This window comes from Chiloscyllium punctatum, chromosome 7 (genome assembly GCF_047496795.1).
Source record: "Chiloscyllium punctatum isolate Juve2018m chromosome 7, sChiPun1.3, whole genome shotgun sequence".
NCBI lineage: Eukaryota > Metazoa > Chordata > Chondrichthyes > Orectolobiformes > Hemiscylliidae > Chiloscyllium > Chiloscyllium punctatum.
The window spans coordinates 78,855,193-78,871,888 of record NC_092745.1 but is presented as its reverse complement, the minus strand read 5'-3'; the positions used below and the strand labels follow the sequence as shown (position 1 = coordinate 78,871,888).

General features: G+C 37.8%; 1 protein-coding gene across 18 annotated transcripts in view; it reads right to left on the bottom strand.

Moving 5' to 3' along the window:
• Window positions 1-16,696, bottom strand: part of lrrc7 (leucine rich repeat containing 7) — a 617,417-nt gene that overhangs the window by 13,338 nt on the left and 587,383 nt on the right. For 13 of the 18 annotated variants that reach the window (XM_072574143.1, XM_072574142.1, XM_072574141.1 and 10 more), the window contains 3 exons: window positions 11,285-11,566; window positions 2,395-2,487; window positions 2,250-2,309 (listed from right to left, as the gene is read on the bottom strand). The exons of 1 other annotated variant lie outside the window; for it this stretch is intronic. In XM_072574143.1, the coding sequence (XP_072430244.1) occupies window positions 2,250-2,309; window positions 2,395-2,487; window positions 11,285-11,566 (435 nt within the window). The remainder of the gene's footprint in view (window positions 1-2,249; window positions 2,310-2,394; window positions 2,488-11,284; window positions 11,567-16,696) is intronic. 4 more of the 18 variants (XM_072574152.1, XM_072574153.1, XM_072574159.1 and 1 more) reach the window with 2 other exon arrangements.

Below are 16,696 nucleotides of genomic sequence, written 5' to 3'. Positions count from 1 at the left end.
CACTCATTTAATATCTCCAAGTTGTCTTGTAGTATCTTTAAAACCACCTCACAATTCTCATTTCCGCTTAGTTTTGTGTCGGTTGCAAATATGGAAACATTACATTTAATTTCCACATCCAAATCATTGACTGACATTGTGAATAGCTAGGGCCCAATCATTGTTTTTGTACATTCCACTAGTCATGGCCTACCAAACTGAAAGTCTGTTAACCATTTCTATGCCAATGTAGTCTCTCAAATCCCATGTGCTCTCATTTTATTTAGGAACATCTTGTGTGGGAAGTTATCAAAGGTTTTCCAAAAATCTATGTATACCACAACCACCACAACCACAACCACTTCGTTCATTCTGCTAATTATATCCTCAAAACTCTCCAAGTCATTTGTTAAATAGGACTTCTCTTTTCTAATTTCACATTGATTCTGCCTAATGCTATCATTATTTTCTAAGTGTCCTGTTATCACATCCTCTGCCTGTACTGGACCAAAGCAAACTTTTCACTGTACTGAGGGATATGTGTCAATAATAAATCAAGTCAAAAATTCAGAAACATTTATTAGAGATTCCAACATTTCCCAATGACAGATGTTAGCATGGTAGGTCTATAGATCCCAGTTTTCTTTCTTTCTCTTACTTAGAGTGGGGATTCATTTGCCACATTCCAATCTGCAGGAATGACTCCAGAATCTATAGATGTTTGAAAGATGATCATTAATGTCATTTGAATTTCAATTATTTCAACACTCTGGGATAAGGCCAAAGGCAGGCAATGTCATTACTGCCAGTACCACCAAAACCAGTGACTGTTGTGGCACTACATCCATCAGAGGCCCAGGATCATCACCAGCAAGAACAGGGTATTGGCTTTCAGCAGTTACACAGCACCTGACATGAGGAGACTTGTCCCCTCCTCCCCAAACTCCACAGGATTTTCTGAATGCTGTCCAAAGCCAGAGGAAAGCTGCGTGGCCTCAATTTAATCCCTGAGGCACCGCTAAATTGTAATGTACTCTGGGATAATTGGAGTGTTTTTAAACTGTGGACATATTGCTTGATATCTTTATACAATATCAAGTTTCTTATCTGTAAGCCAACATCAAGATAAGTACTTTGTTTCTAGATTCACAAAACTCTGTTCTGAGAAATCTTTGTAGCTATTTACATTAGATGGAGACATGTCTGAGATAACTTAGTGAGAAATCGGTGAAATGGTTCATGGAATATATTCTCCAGCATAATATTTAGCTGTCTGAAAGTCTGAGTACCATTTTTCACATCTTGTATCTAATCCCTCACTTCTTGTGGTTATCATGGACAATGCCTGCTAGGCAATTATATGGAATATCCTACCCCTCACACATTTAGTAAACATAATTGGTCAGATTTGAAAAAGCTAAGAATTTTGGAAGATAGGATTTGGCAAGACATTTTGTTGTCCCAGGCATGGCAGTCATCTCATAAATTGGTAAATTTTAATATGGTTCGCAAAGTGTTTAAAGTATTTTACCATCAAGTGTGGTTATCTTGTAATTTTTTCATCATTCTTACAATTAAAACCTCTCACATTGAGTTCAATTCTTCTTGATCATTCTTCAGGCCCTATGATTGTTATTGCTGTTTAATAGCGGAGAAGCTTTCCACTTAAGTAGGTCAAAAATAACTAATTTGTAATGCATGTTTAGGGCCTAACATGGGCTTACGTTGGGACATGGGAACCCCATGACCAAATAAGTAGCTGATTCCCCAGACTGAATAATATTGTACCCATTGTTGCTGGGAGGGATATTATTGAAATTATTGCAAAGACCTTGCCAAGTCTGAATACTATAAGAGACTTTAATGCCAGAAAGATGAGCCATAAACAAAAGACTATTGCAAAATGATATTGCCCAAGACTGTTACCATATGAGAACATAACTAAGGCACATAGCATATACAATTCTGGCTCGATTTTGCCTTAATTTAATACTGGTATTAAGCCATTTAAAGTAAATGTAAATGATAATGTAAACAATGAAATTGAAAAATAACATCAGGGCTAATCTATTCTGTGAACAAGCTGTGAGGAGTGTATAAATATTTTAAAATCTAAATGCTACAATAATTAACTGGGGATATTTTGGGTGTTTTGAAATTATTGCTCGATAAATTAATAAAATAATTGAGGAAAAACAATAATCCTAACTTCAGGAGAGTTATAAAGCATGCCATTTATTGTTAATGAAGAACCAGTTTTGCTGACTTACACCATTTCCCTTTACCATCTGTAGCTGACTTCTGCTCATCCTTTGATAGCTGGCATCAACCTATGGAGGGTAGTGCAATGTTACTGTAGCCTGTAAGTGATCAGGGGCATTGCAATTGCACATTTATTTTTTTCTTTATGATTACCATATCTGAAGGCTTGAATGGATTCCCTTGTCCACTTATTCCGCCACTTATACTGAAGCCAAGGCCAGGATTCTTCTCTATTCTCACACAAAACTGAGTTAAAAAGAAAATACCAATAGGATAGTTAGTGCAAGGACATCAATACTGACCATTCTGATATAGATACTGGAAGATTCAGTAAGCTGTTATAAGTTATCAATTTATCTAGTGATTAGCCCTAATGGATTAGTAACTAGGAGTAGTACTGTTTGATATTGGACTGAACATTATAAGTCAGAAAGGTTCCACAGCATCATTGGATAATTATAGCATGGGAGGGAGTAATTTGACTCATCAAGACTGTATAAATTCTGTGCAGGAGCAATTTAGCTACTCCAACTCTACTGCTCTTTCTTTGTGCTTCTAAAATAACCTTACCCTATACCTGCACATAAACTGCCCATTGAAAGTCATGCTGGAATCTACCTCTACCATTCTTTCAGATGGCATATACCAGATTACTGAATATAAAGATCCTCATGTTGTCTTTGACTCATTTTCCAAACACTTTGTGTCCTCTAGATTGTGACCCTTGTTTCTCTTATTACAACACATTGGTGAACCCTCCTGCTAATTAATGTGTGGCTGGAAAAGTGCAGCAGCTCCTTTGATGCTGCCTGACCTGCTGCGCTTTTCCAGCAACACATTTTTCAGCTCTGATCTCCAGCATTTGCAGTCCTCACTTTCTCCTTCTGCTAATTAAACCAAACACCCAGAAAAATGCACTTTGCCTCTTAATCTGTTAAAGTATGAGTGACAGACAACTCCCAACTTTCACTATTTAAAGAAATAACAATGTATTCTTTAACTTTAAAAATGAATATTAAGCAACAACTATTTACAACTCGAGGCCTCCTTTCTCTTAAACATTTGTTATCTACCTTCCACTCTATAACAATATACTACTCTCATAAAAACCCATATTAACATTACATGAACTTAATTTCAAAACTGCACAGTGGCTGTCATCGTCGGTGTCTGTCTTCCTCTGACTGTAGATCTCCCTTAATCGTCTTCAGTCTTTTACTCAAAGATGTTTTATATGAAAAAGGTACCTTTCATAGAGAGTGTGTTGCTGGCAGTTGGTCTCTCTAACTGTCAAAATGCCTGCTTCTTTATACCTCTAGCATCGGATTGTCTCATTGGTTCAATGTTGGCAAAACAATAAATTCAAAATTGATTGGTTTTTAGTTTCCTGGGGCATAACTTAAATTCATTGGCTTAATTCAAATGGTTGTCAAAACAGCAACCTAAACTCGTGTTTATTTCACGGTCAAATGTTAGATATTTTCAATTTTCCAGTACATTCTGAAACTGCTAGCCCGTTACATGATAGGTGCCTGCAAGCTCTCAGTGCAAAACAGCTTTCACTCTCTTAAAGGTATAGTACATGCATTCAACTTCATTACACCTTAAGAAAAAAATGAACAATCATAATGAAAGGATGGCATCATTTTTTTCTAATTCTTAACCCCTATTACAAGGAAATACATAGGACATTAATCTAAGTTCATGTTAATTTCTGTACACATATATAACATGAGTATCTGTTCAATCTTATCTTTGCTTTATCCATTAAATCCACGATATCACATCTGCTATCACATTCTTACGACCTGAACCATATATAATTTGTAAATTAAAAGTCTGTAACAGAAGACTCTTAACAAAATAGTCTCATAATCTTGTCTTTAAATCGTTCCAAGGGAAGGGGAATGTGATCTGTGTACACAACAGTCTCTGACACCTTGATTATGACATACACATTAAAATGTTGTAAGGCCAGTACCAAACTCAATAATTATTTTTCGATCATAGAGTATTTCTCTGTTGGGTGTTGAGTTTCTTTGAAAGTAACCAACTGGCAGTTCAATTCCATCATCTTCCTGTAGCAATACCTATATCACTAGCATCGATTGCAACTTTGAAGGGACTCCTATCATTGGTAACAATACTAATACGTCATCCCCATGGGAAAACATCCAAATTTTAGAGTTGTTATCGACCACCTACTTAATTCTGTGTTGTACCCTCTTTGAGTGCTGTTTAGCTAACTGACCTACCTGATTTAATATCTCCCTCATCTCTGATACGTAATCCAAGTGTGAGATCTCTGACTTCGGTCCTGTCAATTTTTCTTTAATTAGTTTCAAAGGCCCTCTTACTTCATGTCCAAATGTTAACCCATTGGTAGTAAACTGAGTAGATTCGTTTGGAGCATCTATAATGGCAAACAATACAAATGCGATACTTTTATCCCAATCATTTGGGTATTCCTGACAGTATGCTCTTTACATGGTCTTCAAGGTCTGTTGCCACCTTTCTAAAGCTTCCAGGGATTCAGGATTATATACACATGATTTAAACTGCAGTATGCCAAAGTTATCCATGACTTCCTTAAACAGTCTAACAGTAAAATTAGACCCTTGGTCTGATTGAATCTCTTGGGGTAGCCCATACCATGTGAAGAAAGCTACTAACTCCTCTACCACCTTTTTGCCTTAATATTCCATAATGGAATTGCCTCCGGAAATCTGATAGACACATCCATTATGGTTAGCAAGTACTGGTTCCCACTTTTAGTTTTCAGGAGGGGACCTACACAATCAATTATAACCTGCATGAAAGGTTCTTTGAATGCAGGAATTAGCAACAAAGGTGCTGGTTTTATTATTCCTGGTGGCTTACCAACCATTTGGCCTGTACGACATGTACGGCAAAAGTTAATCACATCCTTGTGCATTTCAGGCCAATAGAAATGCTTTTCTATCTTAGTCTGAGTGGACTATCAGAAGGTCAATACCGTGAACAAAATTGGACTCATACCCAATATCCAGATCGGAGGGCTGTATTTAGAAAGTTTGTCAAGCCAGTTACATCGCAAAGTTGGACTTATTGCGTGGTTATTCACAGGTACGTTTATCAGAGAAAGCAAAATAAATTTCTGAGCTTGTAACCCCAAATGAGCTATATCAATTCAAAGTGATGCCGTTTGGAATGAAGAATGCATCAGCCACATTCCAAAGACTTATGAACAGAATTGTGGCTGGGCTAATAAATTATGCAGTCTATTTGGATGATGTAGTAATCTTACACCTAGGTTAACCTCCTAGTGGTAGTTCATGTGCTACCCATAACATTTCCTGTTTGTATGCTACCGGCAACACAATCTGATGCATGCCTGCCCATTTCTCCTCTGCACTGATCTGCCGTGGTCTCCATTTTTGTCCTAGGATTCTATCTTTCAGATAGTAACCCTCAGGAATATTCTCTGACTCCTTTTCTGAGTATGCATCAACATACATATATTTTATCAGCTCATGTTTCTACTGTAAATCCACTAGCCTTTCAGGACAAAACACTTAGAGTCATAGAACTGCACAGCACGGAAACAGACCCTTCAGTCCAACCTGTTCATGCCAACCAGATATCCCAACCTAATCTAGTTCCACCTGCCAGCACCCGGCCCATATCCCTTCAAACCCTTCCTATTCATATACCCATCCAGATGTCTTTTCAATATTGCAATTGTACTAGCCTCCACCACTTCCTCTGGCAGCCCATACCATACACACACCACCCTCTCCTCTCACCCTAAACCTATGCCCTCTTGTTCTGCACTCCCTCACCTCAGGGAAATGACCCTTTGCCTATTCAGGTTTTTCCTGCACCATTATGTCAAACAGGGTGTCCGCTAACTGAACCTCAACTCCTTCATCTTTCTCTTTAGCTTTTACTTCGTGCCGTGACTTATGATGGGGGATTCTTGTTCCTAAATAGTCTGAAATTATTCCAGGGAACTTTTCTTTTACCTCCTCAGTTCCCTGGTCTTCCTTTGGCTTCTCCACAACAACGTGCCACTTCCACCTTGGATCCTGCTAAATCATTTCCAAGAACAAACTTCATTCCTGGCACTGACACTCTATCAGTCACTCCCACTGTTACTTCCCCAGTCTTGAGTTGGCACTCCAACCTGATCTTAATTAGGGGAGTGGTAAATGTCTGTCCATCTAGCCCACAAATTACCACTCTCTCAGTTAACAGGTCAGAAAGAGTGCAAATACATTCATCTCTTACTATTAGAGACTGATTAGATCCTGTACCTCTCAAAATTATAACTTCTTTACCTTCTCCCCTATTCTTTCTGAGTAAACTTTGCCCACAGAGGCAAAGTCTTTATAGAGATCAGGCACTAACTATATACTCAGCCATTGCCTAGGCTGTGCACTAACCTGCAACTCCTCAACTTTTCGTGGGGTTTTCTTCCCTACTTATATTAATGCCACAAAAGTAGCTTCTTTTACCATATCTTGTCCCACATTGCCTTTCTTTAATGACCAGCACTGTGACTTTACATGCCCCACTTTCTGGCATGAAAATACCTTTTCCCAGTGCCTTTCTTAAACCACCAGCTCTGTAACTTTCTGTGTCCCACTCCATTACAGTGAAACCACCTGAAGCCTTTCACCTCCTTTCCACACTCTCAGGCTTCTTTTTTAACCTGTGGTAAACAATTACCAGTGTTCTCTACTCTTTGTTTTGTGGTGAAGGATCTCCTCTTCTCCCAATTTCTATCCTCACAGGATGAAATTCTTGCCGGAAGCTGAACTTTGCGTTATGCACCAATGCATATTCATCTGCCATCTCTGCCACTCTTCTCACTTCTTGAACTTTCTGTTCATCCACATGAATTCTTATCATCTCAGGAAGTGAGGTTTTAAACTCGTCCAGCAGAATAATCTCTCTTCGAGCTTCATAAGTCTTATCTATTTTTAAGGCCCGCACCCATCTCTCAAAAATTACTATGTTTAATTATTTTGAACTCAACATAAGTCTGATCTGGTTCTTTCTTTATGTTTCTGAACCACTGTATACACTTCTGGATACTTCTGGTACCAATTCATAAGTACTCAAAATAGCCTATTTGACATCTTCATAATCTCTTGACCCCTCATCTGACAGCACTGCAAACACATCAGTAGCTCTGCCTACCAGCTTAATCTGAACTAGCATTACCCACAAGTTCTCTGATCACTCCATCTGCCTAGCCAATTTTTCAAACGAAATAAAGAAGGCTTCAACATGTTTCTCATCAAAATGTGGCAGTGTTTTAACATATTAGTCTATGTCACTACCTTCGCTCTTCATCTCCACCTGTTAACTTGACTTTCCTGACTAAATCGCAACTTCTGAAGTTCAGATTCTCTTTCCCTTCCTCTTTCTTCTCTCTCTCTTTCTCTCTCCCTTTCTTTTCTCTTTGCTCAGCTAAGAATCTTCTCTCTTGTTTCCCCTTTTCCTCTCTCGTTATCTTCTAACTCCATTTTCCTCAATTGTAATTTAAGTTTCTCTAACTCTACTGTACTTGTCTGTTTCTCTGACACACCTAAGTGCTTGACTAACTCCCTTACAATTTCAGCTTTCCTTTTGTCCCTGGTTAGACCCAATTCTAACCTATTTGCTAATTCTAAAAGCATGTCCTTCTTCAATCTTTCCAAACTTCCTTGGCAAATTTGAGAATTATCTTCAAGCCTCAGAATCTCTTTAGCAATCTTAAGAGCTATTTTTCTCACTTTTAATTTAACTAACCACAAGCAAGCAAAACTAAACAAATTGTCTCAGCTATATTTTGTTTAAAGATCTAGGACAGTAATCAGTAAGTGTTTAAATCTGCTGGGATTTTTTTGTATCCCTAATCTTTTCAAATCTGTCCAAATATCAGACTGGATTTGTCTAAACCTTTCCAAATCATGGACTTGAGCACCTAAACTGTTGTGACATGGCAGTGAACCCTTCTGCTAATTAAACCAAACACCCAGAAAAGCGCACCTCATCTCGTAATCTGTTAAAGGATGAGTGACAGAGAACTCCCCAATTCCACTATTTAAAGATAAAAATATCAATTTATTCTTGAACTCTAAAAATGAACAATAAGCAACAAGTATTTACAACTCTAAGCCTCCTTTCTTTGAAATGTTTGTTATCTACCTCCCACTCTCCAACAATATACTGTTCTTACAAAAACCCATATTAACATTACATGAACTTAATTTTAAAACTGTACAGTAGCTGTCGTCGTCGGTGTCTGACTTCCTCTTCCTGTAAATCTCCCTGGGTTGTCTTTGGTCTTTTGCTGCAAAGATGTTTCATATGAAAAAGGTACTTTTCATAAAGAATGTATTGCTGGCAGTTACTCTGGCAATGGCAGTTGGTCTCTCTATCTAACTGTCAAAATTCCTGCTTCTTTATTCCGCCAGCATCAGATCATCTCATTGGCTCAATATTGGCAAAACAATAAATTCAAAATCGATTGGTTTTGGTATCCTGGGGCATAATTTAAAGTGATTGGCTAAAATTGAATGGTTGTCAAAACAGCAACCAAAACTCAGGTATTTGCTTCACAGCTAAATGTTACATATTTTCAATTCCCCAGTACACTCTGAGACTGCTAGTCAGTCATATGACAGGACCTGTAAGCTCTCAGTGCAAAACAGCTTTCACTCACTCTTAAAGGGACAGTAGACGTTTTCAACTTCATAACACTCTCTATCTGCTGTTCATGATTTTGAACCTATGCATCAAATCACCTCACAACCTTTCTGAGGAAAACAAATCCAGTTTCTCCAGTCCATTCAAATAACATGAACTCCTCATTCCTGGAACTACTGTTATGAAACCTTTCTACACCCTTTCACATCCTTCCAAAAGTACAGTATCCAGAACTGGAAACAATACCCTGGGTGTGGGTGAATTAGCGTTTTGTAAATGTTCATTATAATTTGCTTGCTTTTGTGTTTTATATCTCTAATTATAAAACCTAATAGTCCAATATCTAATTGATGACTTTTTTCAATTTACCTTACCAACTTCAACAACTTGTACATACATACCCTCAGGTCTATCTGTTCTTGGATACCTTTTAGGATTGTATTCTTTATTTTGTCTTTCCTCGTTCTTCTTACTAAAATAAATCACTTTACAATTCTCTGTGTTAAATTTCATAAGCCATGTACCCACTCATTCCACTATTTTGTCTATGTTGTTTTGAAGACTGTCACAATCCTCCTCAAACTCTTAGTGCTTACACATTTTGTGTTACATCTGAATTTTAAAATTGTCCCATGTGTCCCTTGTACACATTAACATATCAAGAAAAGTAAATAGTTCTGGCGCCAATTCTGGGAACTCCATTACTGCCCCTGTCTGAAGAACATCGATGCATCCCCCCTTTGCTGTTACTCAGTTAACTTTGCATTCACACTGCTATGGTCCTTTTCATTCAATGGGCTCACTTTTCCTGACAAATCGTTTATACAGCACTTTATCAAATACCTTTTGGAAAACCATAACTGGTGCAACAACTGCATTACCCTTATCAAGCCCCTATGTTAAATCATCGAAAATCTTAACAAAGTTAGTTAAACACAGTTTAAAAATCACAAAACACCAGGTTATAGTCCAACAAGTTTATTGGGAAGCACTAACTTTTGGAGCGCTGCTCCTTCATCAGGTATTTGTGGAATATAACATCATAAGACACAAAATTTATAGATGGCCACAATGAAGATTTATTTTCTTTTTTAGCATGAAGCCATACCTTTCTCTAACTAAAATGCACTTAACTAATTTCTATTGTAGCAATGAAGAACCAATTACAAAATTTTGAGTGAAAGTGACAGCAAATTTATTATTTTTTTTCCAGGGGTTTCATGGAAAAAGACATGACATCAAGCACACAGCCTGTGAAACCATGTTAGCTCCTTCCAAGCCCTATCCCTCACACATATGCACTAAAGTTAAAAAAGGCAACAATGTCCAATACAAAAGGAACAGAAGAGAATTTACAGTTCAGAGTCTTTGGGTGTCCTTGAAACATCAGGCAATGAGTTGACAAAACAATTATTAATTTAGTGTCTTAGATCATCAGCAGTAGTTATCTGTTGCTGGCTGGATGGATGGCTGAACTGTGGGGAGGGTGCAGAAATGGTTTAGTGTGATTGGACAAGTTGAGTGGGTGGACAAATGCATGCAGATGAAGTATAGTGTGGATAAATGTGAGGAGATACACTTTGGTAGCAAAAAGACACAAACAAGATTATTACCTGGATGACGATAGATTGGGAAAGGATAAGGGGCAATGAGATCTGGGTGACCTTGTACGCTAATTGCTAAAAGGTGCAGCGATACATCACTGCACCTGTAACAAATATTCTTGCTATAAAGGTCATCATACCATTTGTCTTCTTCACTACCTGCTGCAACTGCATGCTTACCTCGACAGCTACTGATGGGTTATACTGAAAAGGCAGAAAATTAGAGTTGAAGATTATCAGCTCAGCTATGATCTTGTTGAATGGCAGAGAAGACTCAACAGGGTAAATGGCCAACTTCTATTCCTACGTCTTACAGTCTTATGGTCTCAAGGTGGACCAATAAGCTTAACATTCATGCTGTAAGTGTGGTTTCAAAGGTACTCTTATTACTCCAATAATGTGCTTCCATACCTCCTTTGTGACCTCAGAGATTGATCACTTTTGCAGCCAAGCTTAGCATTGACCTTATCTGATGTGCATTCACTTTTACAGCTCGGGTAACTATGAGTTAACAGCAGAAAATATATTCATTTTTCTCCTGGTGTGTGGTAATAATGATGTTGTTTATATTACCGACTGTCAACGTAGAAAACTTATTACAGAATAAGTAGTGAATTAGGATCTTGTTATTCTGTAAAGGTACTTCTCAATATCATTCTGTGCAATGGGTTTTATTTCCTGAACCATCAGAAAGTTTACTAACTAATTGCATGACTAACAAACCTCTTCACAGAAAAATTTTTATAAGGTTCCAATTTTACCTGTTCCTGGTAGCTTTCTGTGCTCTTTTGTGGTTTAATACTTGTCAGACATCTGCTGGGTTGAGTTGCTCGAGGACTAGCAATATTCTGCGAAGATGAAATGGCAATCTGCAAAGGCTTCTGATACTGCTGAAGTGTCACCTTTGATACAGCTCCTTCATATTGCTGTTCCCTGGGTCGGTGCTGCAGGCTTTGTGGTGAAGACCCCAATGCACTTTGCCCTTGGTGAGGGTGGCTACCTGCCTGTGGGTAATTCAGCCCATTAGGCAAAGATTCAGGAAGCTGTAAAGGACAATCATTACAACTTACACAGACAGATAAAAGAACATAAAGGACACAGGAGACCTAAGTGATGATGACATCAACCCTTGAAAATTGAATAACTTTCTATTGTGTAACTATATTTACAAGTTCCTAAAATACCTTGTTGTAAAATGTCAATGGTTTAGTTATCCAATTGTCTGAAATTTTTCAAAAACAGCTACATAGAAAATACTCAAAAACAATTTTGAGAGATTGAAGGGCTGACTTCTTGGAATTCTGAAGAATGGATTTTCCACATGTTTAATTAGCATGTTAGTATTATTCAAATAATTATTAATGTAGTAAGCTGTTGATAAAAGTTTATTCATAAATTTTCAGAGGGACAGGATGTAGATGTATTTGGAAAGGCAAGGACTGATTAGGGATAGTCAACATGACTTTGTGTGTGGGAAATCATGTCGCTAACTTGGTTGAGTTTTTTGAAAAAGTGACAAAGAAGATTGATGAAGGTAGAGCAGTGGAAATTATCTATATGGGTTTCAGCAAGGTATTCAACAAAGTTCCATACGGTAGACTGGTTAGCCATTTGGATACAAAATTTTCCAGAAGGTAGGAGATAAAGGGTGGTGATGGAGGTTTGATTTTCAGAATGGAAGCCTATGATCAGCAGTGTGCCACAGGATTGGTGCTTGGTCCACTGCTTTACGTCATTTATAAGTGCTTTGGATGTGAATATAAGAGAAATGGTTAGTACATTTGCAGATGACACCAAAATTGGCAGTGTAGTGGACAATGAAGAAGATTATTTTTGAGTACAACAGAACATTTTTCAGATGGGGCAATGCGCAGAGGAATGGTAGATGGAGTTTAATACAGATAAATCTGAGGTGTTGCATTTTGGAAAGGCAAATCAGGGCAGGACTTATGCACTTCATGGTAGGTCCTGGGAATGTTGCTAAAGTAAGAGACCCAAGGATGCAGGTGCATAGCTCCTTGAAAGTGGAATCAACAAGGTAGTAAAGAAGACACTTGGTGTGCTTGCCTTCATTAGTCAGTCATTGAGTATAGGAATTGGGATGTCATGTTGCAGCTGTACAGGACATCGGTAAGGCTACTTTTGAAATATTGCGTTCAGTTCTGGTCTCCCTACTATAATAAAGATGTTGTTAAGCTTGAAGGGATTCAATAAAGATTTACAAGGATGTTGCCAAGGTTTGAGGGATTTCAGCTTTTGGCAGAGGCTAAATAGGCTGGGGTTATTTCCCTAGAATATCAGCAGCTGAAGGGGACCTCATAGAGGTTTATAAAATCATGAGAGGCTTAGATGGGGTGAATACACAGAGGGTGGTGCGTGTATGGAATGAGCTGCCAGGGAAAGTGGTGGAGGTTGGTACAGTTACATTTCAAAGGCACCTAGATGCATACATGAATTGAAGGGTTTGGAGGGATAGGGACCAAATGCTGTCAAATGGGAATAGATTAATTTAGGATTTCTGGTCGGCATGGACAGGATGGACCAAAGGGTCTGTTTCCACGCTGAACAGTTCTAAGAATCTTTTACTCCACTTCAAAACTAAAGGAGCAATGATGACTGTATATGGGAACTTACTGGGTGAGTAAGAGATGATATATTAGATTACATTACAGTGTGGAAACAGGCCCTTTGGCCCAACAAGTCCACACCGACCCACCGAAGCACAACCCACCCATACCACTACATTTACCCCTTCATCTAACACTACGGGCAATTTAGCATGGCAAATTCACCTGAGCTGCACATCTTTGGACTGTGGGAGGAAACCGGAGCACCCAGCGGAAACCCACACAGACATGCAAACATGAAATCATGCTGTTACTATTTTTGGGAGAAACTATCCCTTGCTGGAGCTGACAAAAATAAAATTTTGTTTTATTTTTGGAGAACATGCAAACTCCACACAGTCAGTCGCCTGAGGCGGGAATTGAACCCAGGTCTCTGGCACTGTGAGGCAGCAGTGGTAACCACTGTGCCACCATGCCACCTATAAGAGGACTACACTTACTATATTCTAATAAACTGGCTGCGGTGTTGCTCATGTGTAGGCTGGTGTAAAGGAGGGAGAGGAGGGAGTAAAGCTATCAGACAGGGAATAAAGAACATGTAAGGCTGGATAGCAATTAGGGTGAGGAATAAAACAAGTTGTCAGATGAAATGGTAAGTAAAGCAAGAACAAATGTCTGAGAAGAAACAGGGATGGAGTATGTCAATTACTGTTACTTAGCAACAAAAGTAGTGATGCTCAGGAATTGAGATAGCTGGAGACATTCTGGGGAAAGCAGCAGATGCACTCCTAGGACAGAGACTGCAAAGACAATCAAGAATTTATGATAGAAGTGGAAGATTTCCTAAGGCTAGAAGTGTTATCAGTGGGTTTTTTTGTGATTGAAGATGGATGAATCATCATTGCTGGGGTCAAAGATGAAAGCATTGTATATAGATTGTTATATTGTTTTCAGTCTAAAACATCCATAAATAGTGGCATCCATAAATTTTATTTTTGTCAGCTCCAGCAAGGGATAGTTTCTCCCAAAAATAGTAACAGCATGATTTCATTTTGAAATCTGTAAAGCTTTCAGTGACGGTGTTGGAGCAATAAATGGCCAAAAATCTACCGAACTATGGCCAGGTATGATGGCCAGGATTTACAGATTGGAAATAGTTCCTGATTTAAACATGGCATATTGAGTGCATCTCCAAATGGAGAGGCTGATCTCTTAAGATGCACAAAAATGCTGCAGCACCCTAAGCTCAGAACCCACCCTATATATTCTGTAAAATTTCTCTTCAGAGGCATTAGAACTTGGATTTTTCTTGCAAGAATCTAGCTCACACTCAAGAGCTGAATAACCTTTTGGCCCAAACCTGTCATAGAGAAGTCATGTATGCAACCTGTCAATTTGTGTATCAACATGTCAATGTTTAATTAGCACCATGTGTGGAAATTTTGGTCAGTGTGTCCCCATCCCAGGCCTTGCAGCACTTGCACAGATAATATTATTTGGAATATACAAAATTGTAGGAAAACAATACGTTTCTGCAAGGTAAGAGTGCAGACCACATCCAGGCTATCAGAGTGTGCATATGCAATCAATTTTTATTTTCTTTTTATTATATCATATTTAATAGCAGTGGAAGAACTATAAAGGAATAGGTTCAATAAGAAACTATGGAAAAAATGAATCAATGGATAACAGTGAATTGGGTGAGGTCATTGGCTTTTCCTCATTGATAAACTCTTTTGCACTTCATGACTTTATTACAATACTGTTTGATTGAAGAACAACAGTGAGAATGCTAGCCAGTAGAATCTTGTAAAATCCCAATATCAGGCTTTCTTGCTAATTAATAAAAATTAACTTAAGTACTGTGACTCATTTCTTTAATTTCACGGTTACAGTGAATTTTATACTGAATATTATATTTAATTGTGTTTTTGCTGAAAAATAACATGCTATAAACAATTACAGTTTTGAAACCAAGTGATAAAAAGGTAAACACCAATGGGAATCTAGAAGAGCATGCCCACAAATAGCTCACTGTGTGAGAATTGAAAGAATTGAAAACCTTAGGAGAATTCCAGGGCATCAGATAGAGGACATTGTGAAAAAAATCTGCTCTGTGAATAAGCTTTCTATGTACAAAGACCATCACATTTTCCATGTTTTCACCTGGCACTAACATTGAAAATGTTTATGAGTTAATAGATGGTGGAGTATGGAAAGCCAGGGACCTTGAGAGTTTGACTTGGCTTTGATAGAATTACATCCTTCTTAATTGTGTAATTCAAATAATAGTGCAGTAATGATTGGGTTAAATCAGTCTCCATAGGTTTGTAAAGTATAAGAGGAGATTTACCAGCCACAGAAATGGTAGGAATTTTATGTTTTGCACTGACAAATATTGTGCATTTGTCAAGTCTTACTAATATGTAATAACATATCACCACAGCCACCTATGAGTGAATCATTTCACATCTTGAGATTAAAGAGTTAAAGGGTTAAGTACATCTAATACCTTGAATCCCAACACCTTCTAATTCTTTGGAATAACTTTTTTTTGATATCATCATCACTGACACAAAACAGACAAACATACAAATGTTGATGACATAGCAGAGCTAACTTCATAACGTAGCCATTATCAACTCTGACTGAAACATTCCTGGGATAGGCTTAAAGAATTTGATAAATCTGAAGCTTCACCACACTGAAAATAGTAAAGTTTCAATTATGCTTCATATATTTTGAGAAATATGGAATCAGTTTGAGGAATAAAGTGGAAACGTACAAATGATTTTTCACTGACTGCTTTTTCCAAGTTTCCCAGTCAAATCTTTTAATATATAACTTAAAGTAATTCCAATGATATTTGTAATAACAGACCTAAAACACAAATCATTGTTCTTCCAAGAAGAAATAATAACTTCAACTCACAATCAATATGTTATTTCCTGATTCAATTTAGGACCACTCTGCTGAAATATGCAGTGAACAAAAAGGCATTTAGCAGTAAGAAAAATTGTGATCAGTGGGATTTTGGATGGTTCAGAAAAGTAAATCATTTGCATGTCTGAGTAATAGTTGATAAAGTGTGGGCAGAAGTAGATCACCAGAATACACAATGTGGTTCAGACAGGGGTATGAACAACAGAAAATGGCCCAGCACTATTTAAAACACTGAGAGTTAGGAGTAACATACATATGGATATATTACAAACAAAAATAGGCCCTTTGGCCCCTCAAGCCTGCTCCTCCATTCAATAAGATAATGACTGATATGATGACTCCATATTACTGCCTACTCCTGATAACTTCCAACCCTTTGCTTATCAAGGCTGCATCTACCTCTGCTTTAAAAATAGTCAAAGATTCTGCTTCCAACTGCTTTTTGAAGAGGAGTTCCAAATACACAAAGTGAGAAAAAAATTCTCATTTTTGTCTTAATTTGGTGACTTGTTATTTTTTAACAGTGACCCCATGTTCTACATGAGGTTACATCCTTTTTCACATCAATACTGTCAAGATCCCTTAGAATATTACATGTTTTGACCAAGTCGCCTCTTACTTTTTAAAATTCCAACTGATATAGGTCTAGTCCTTCCAAAGTTT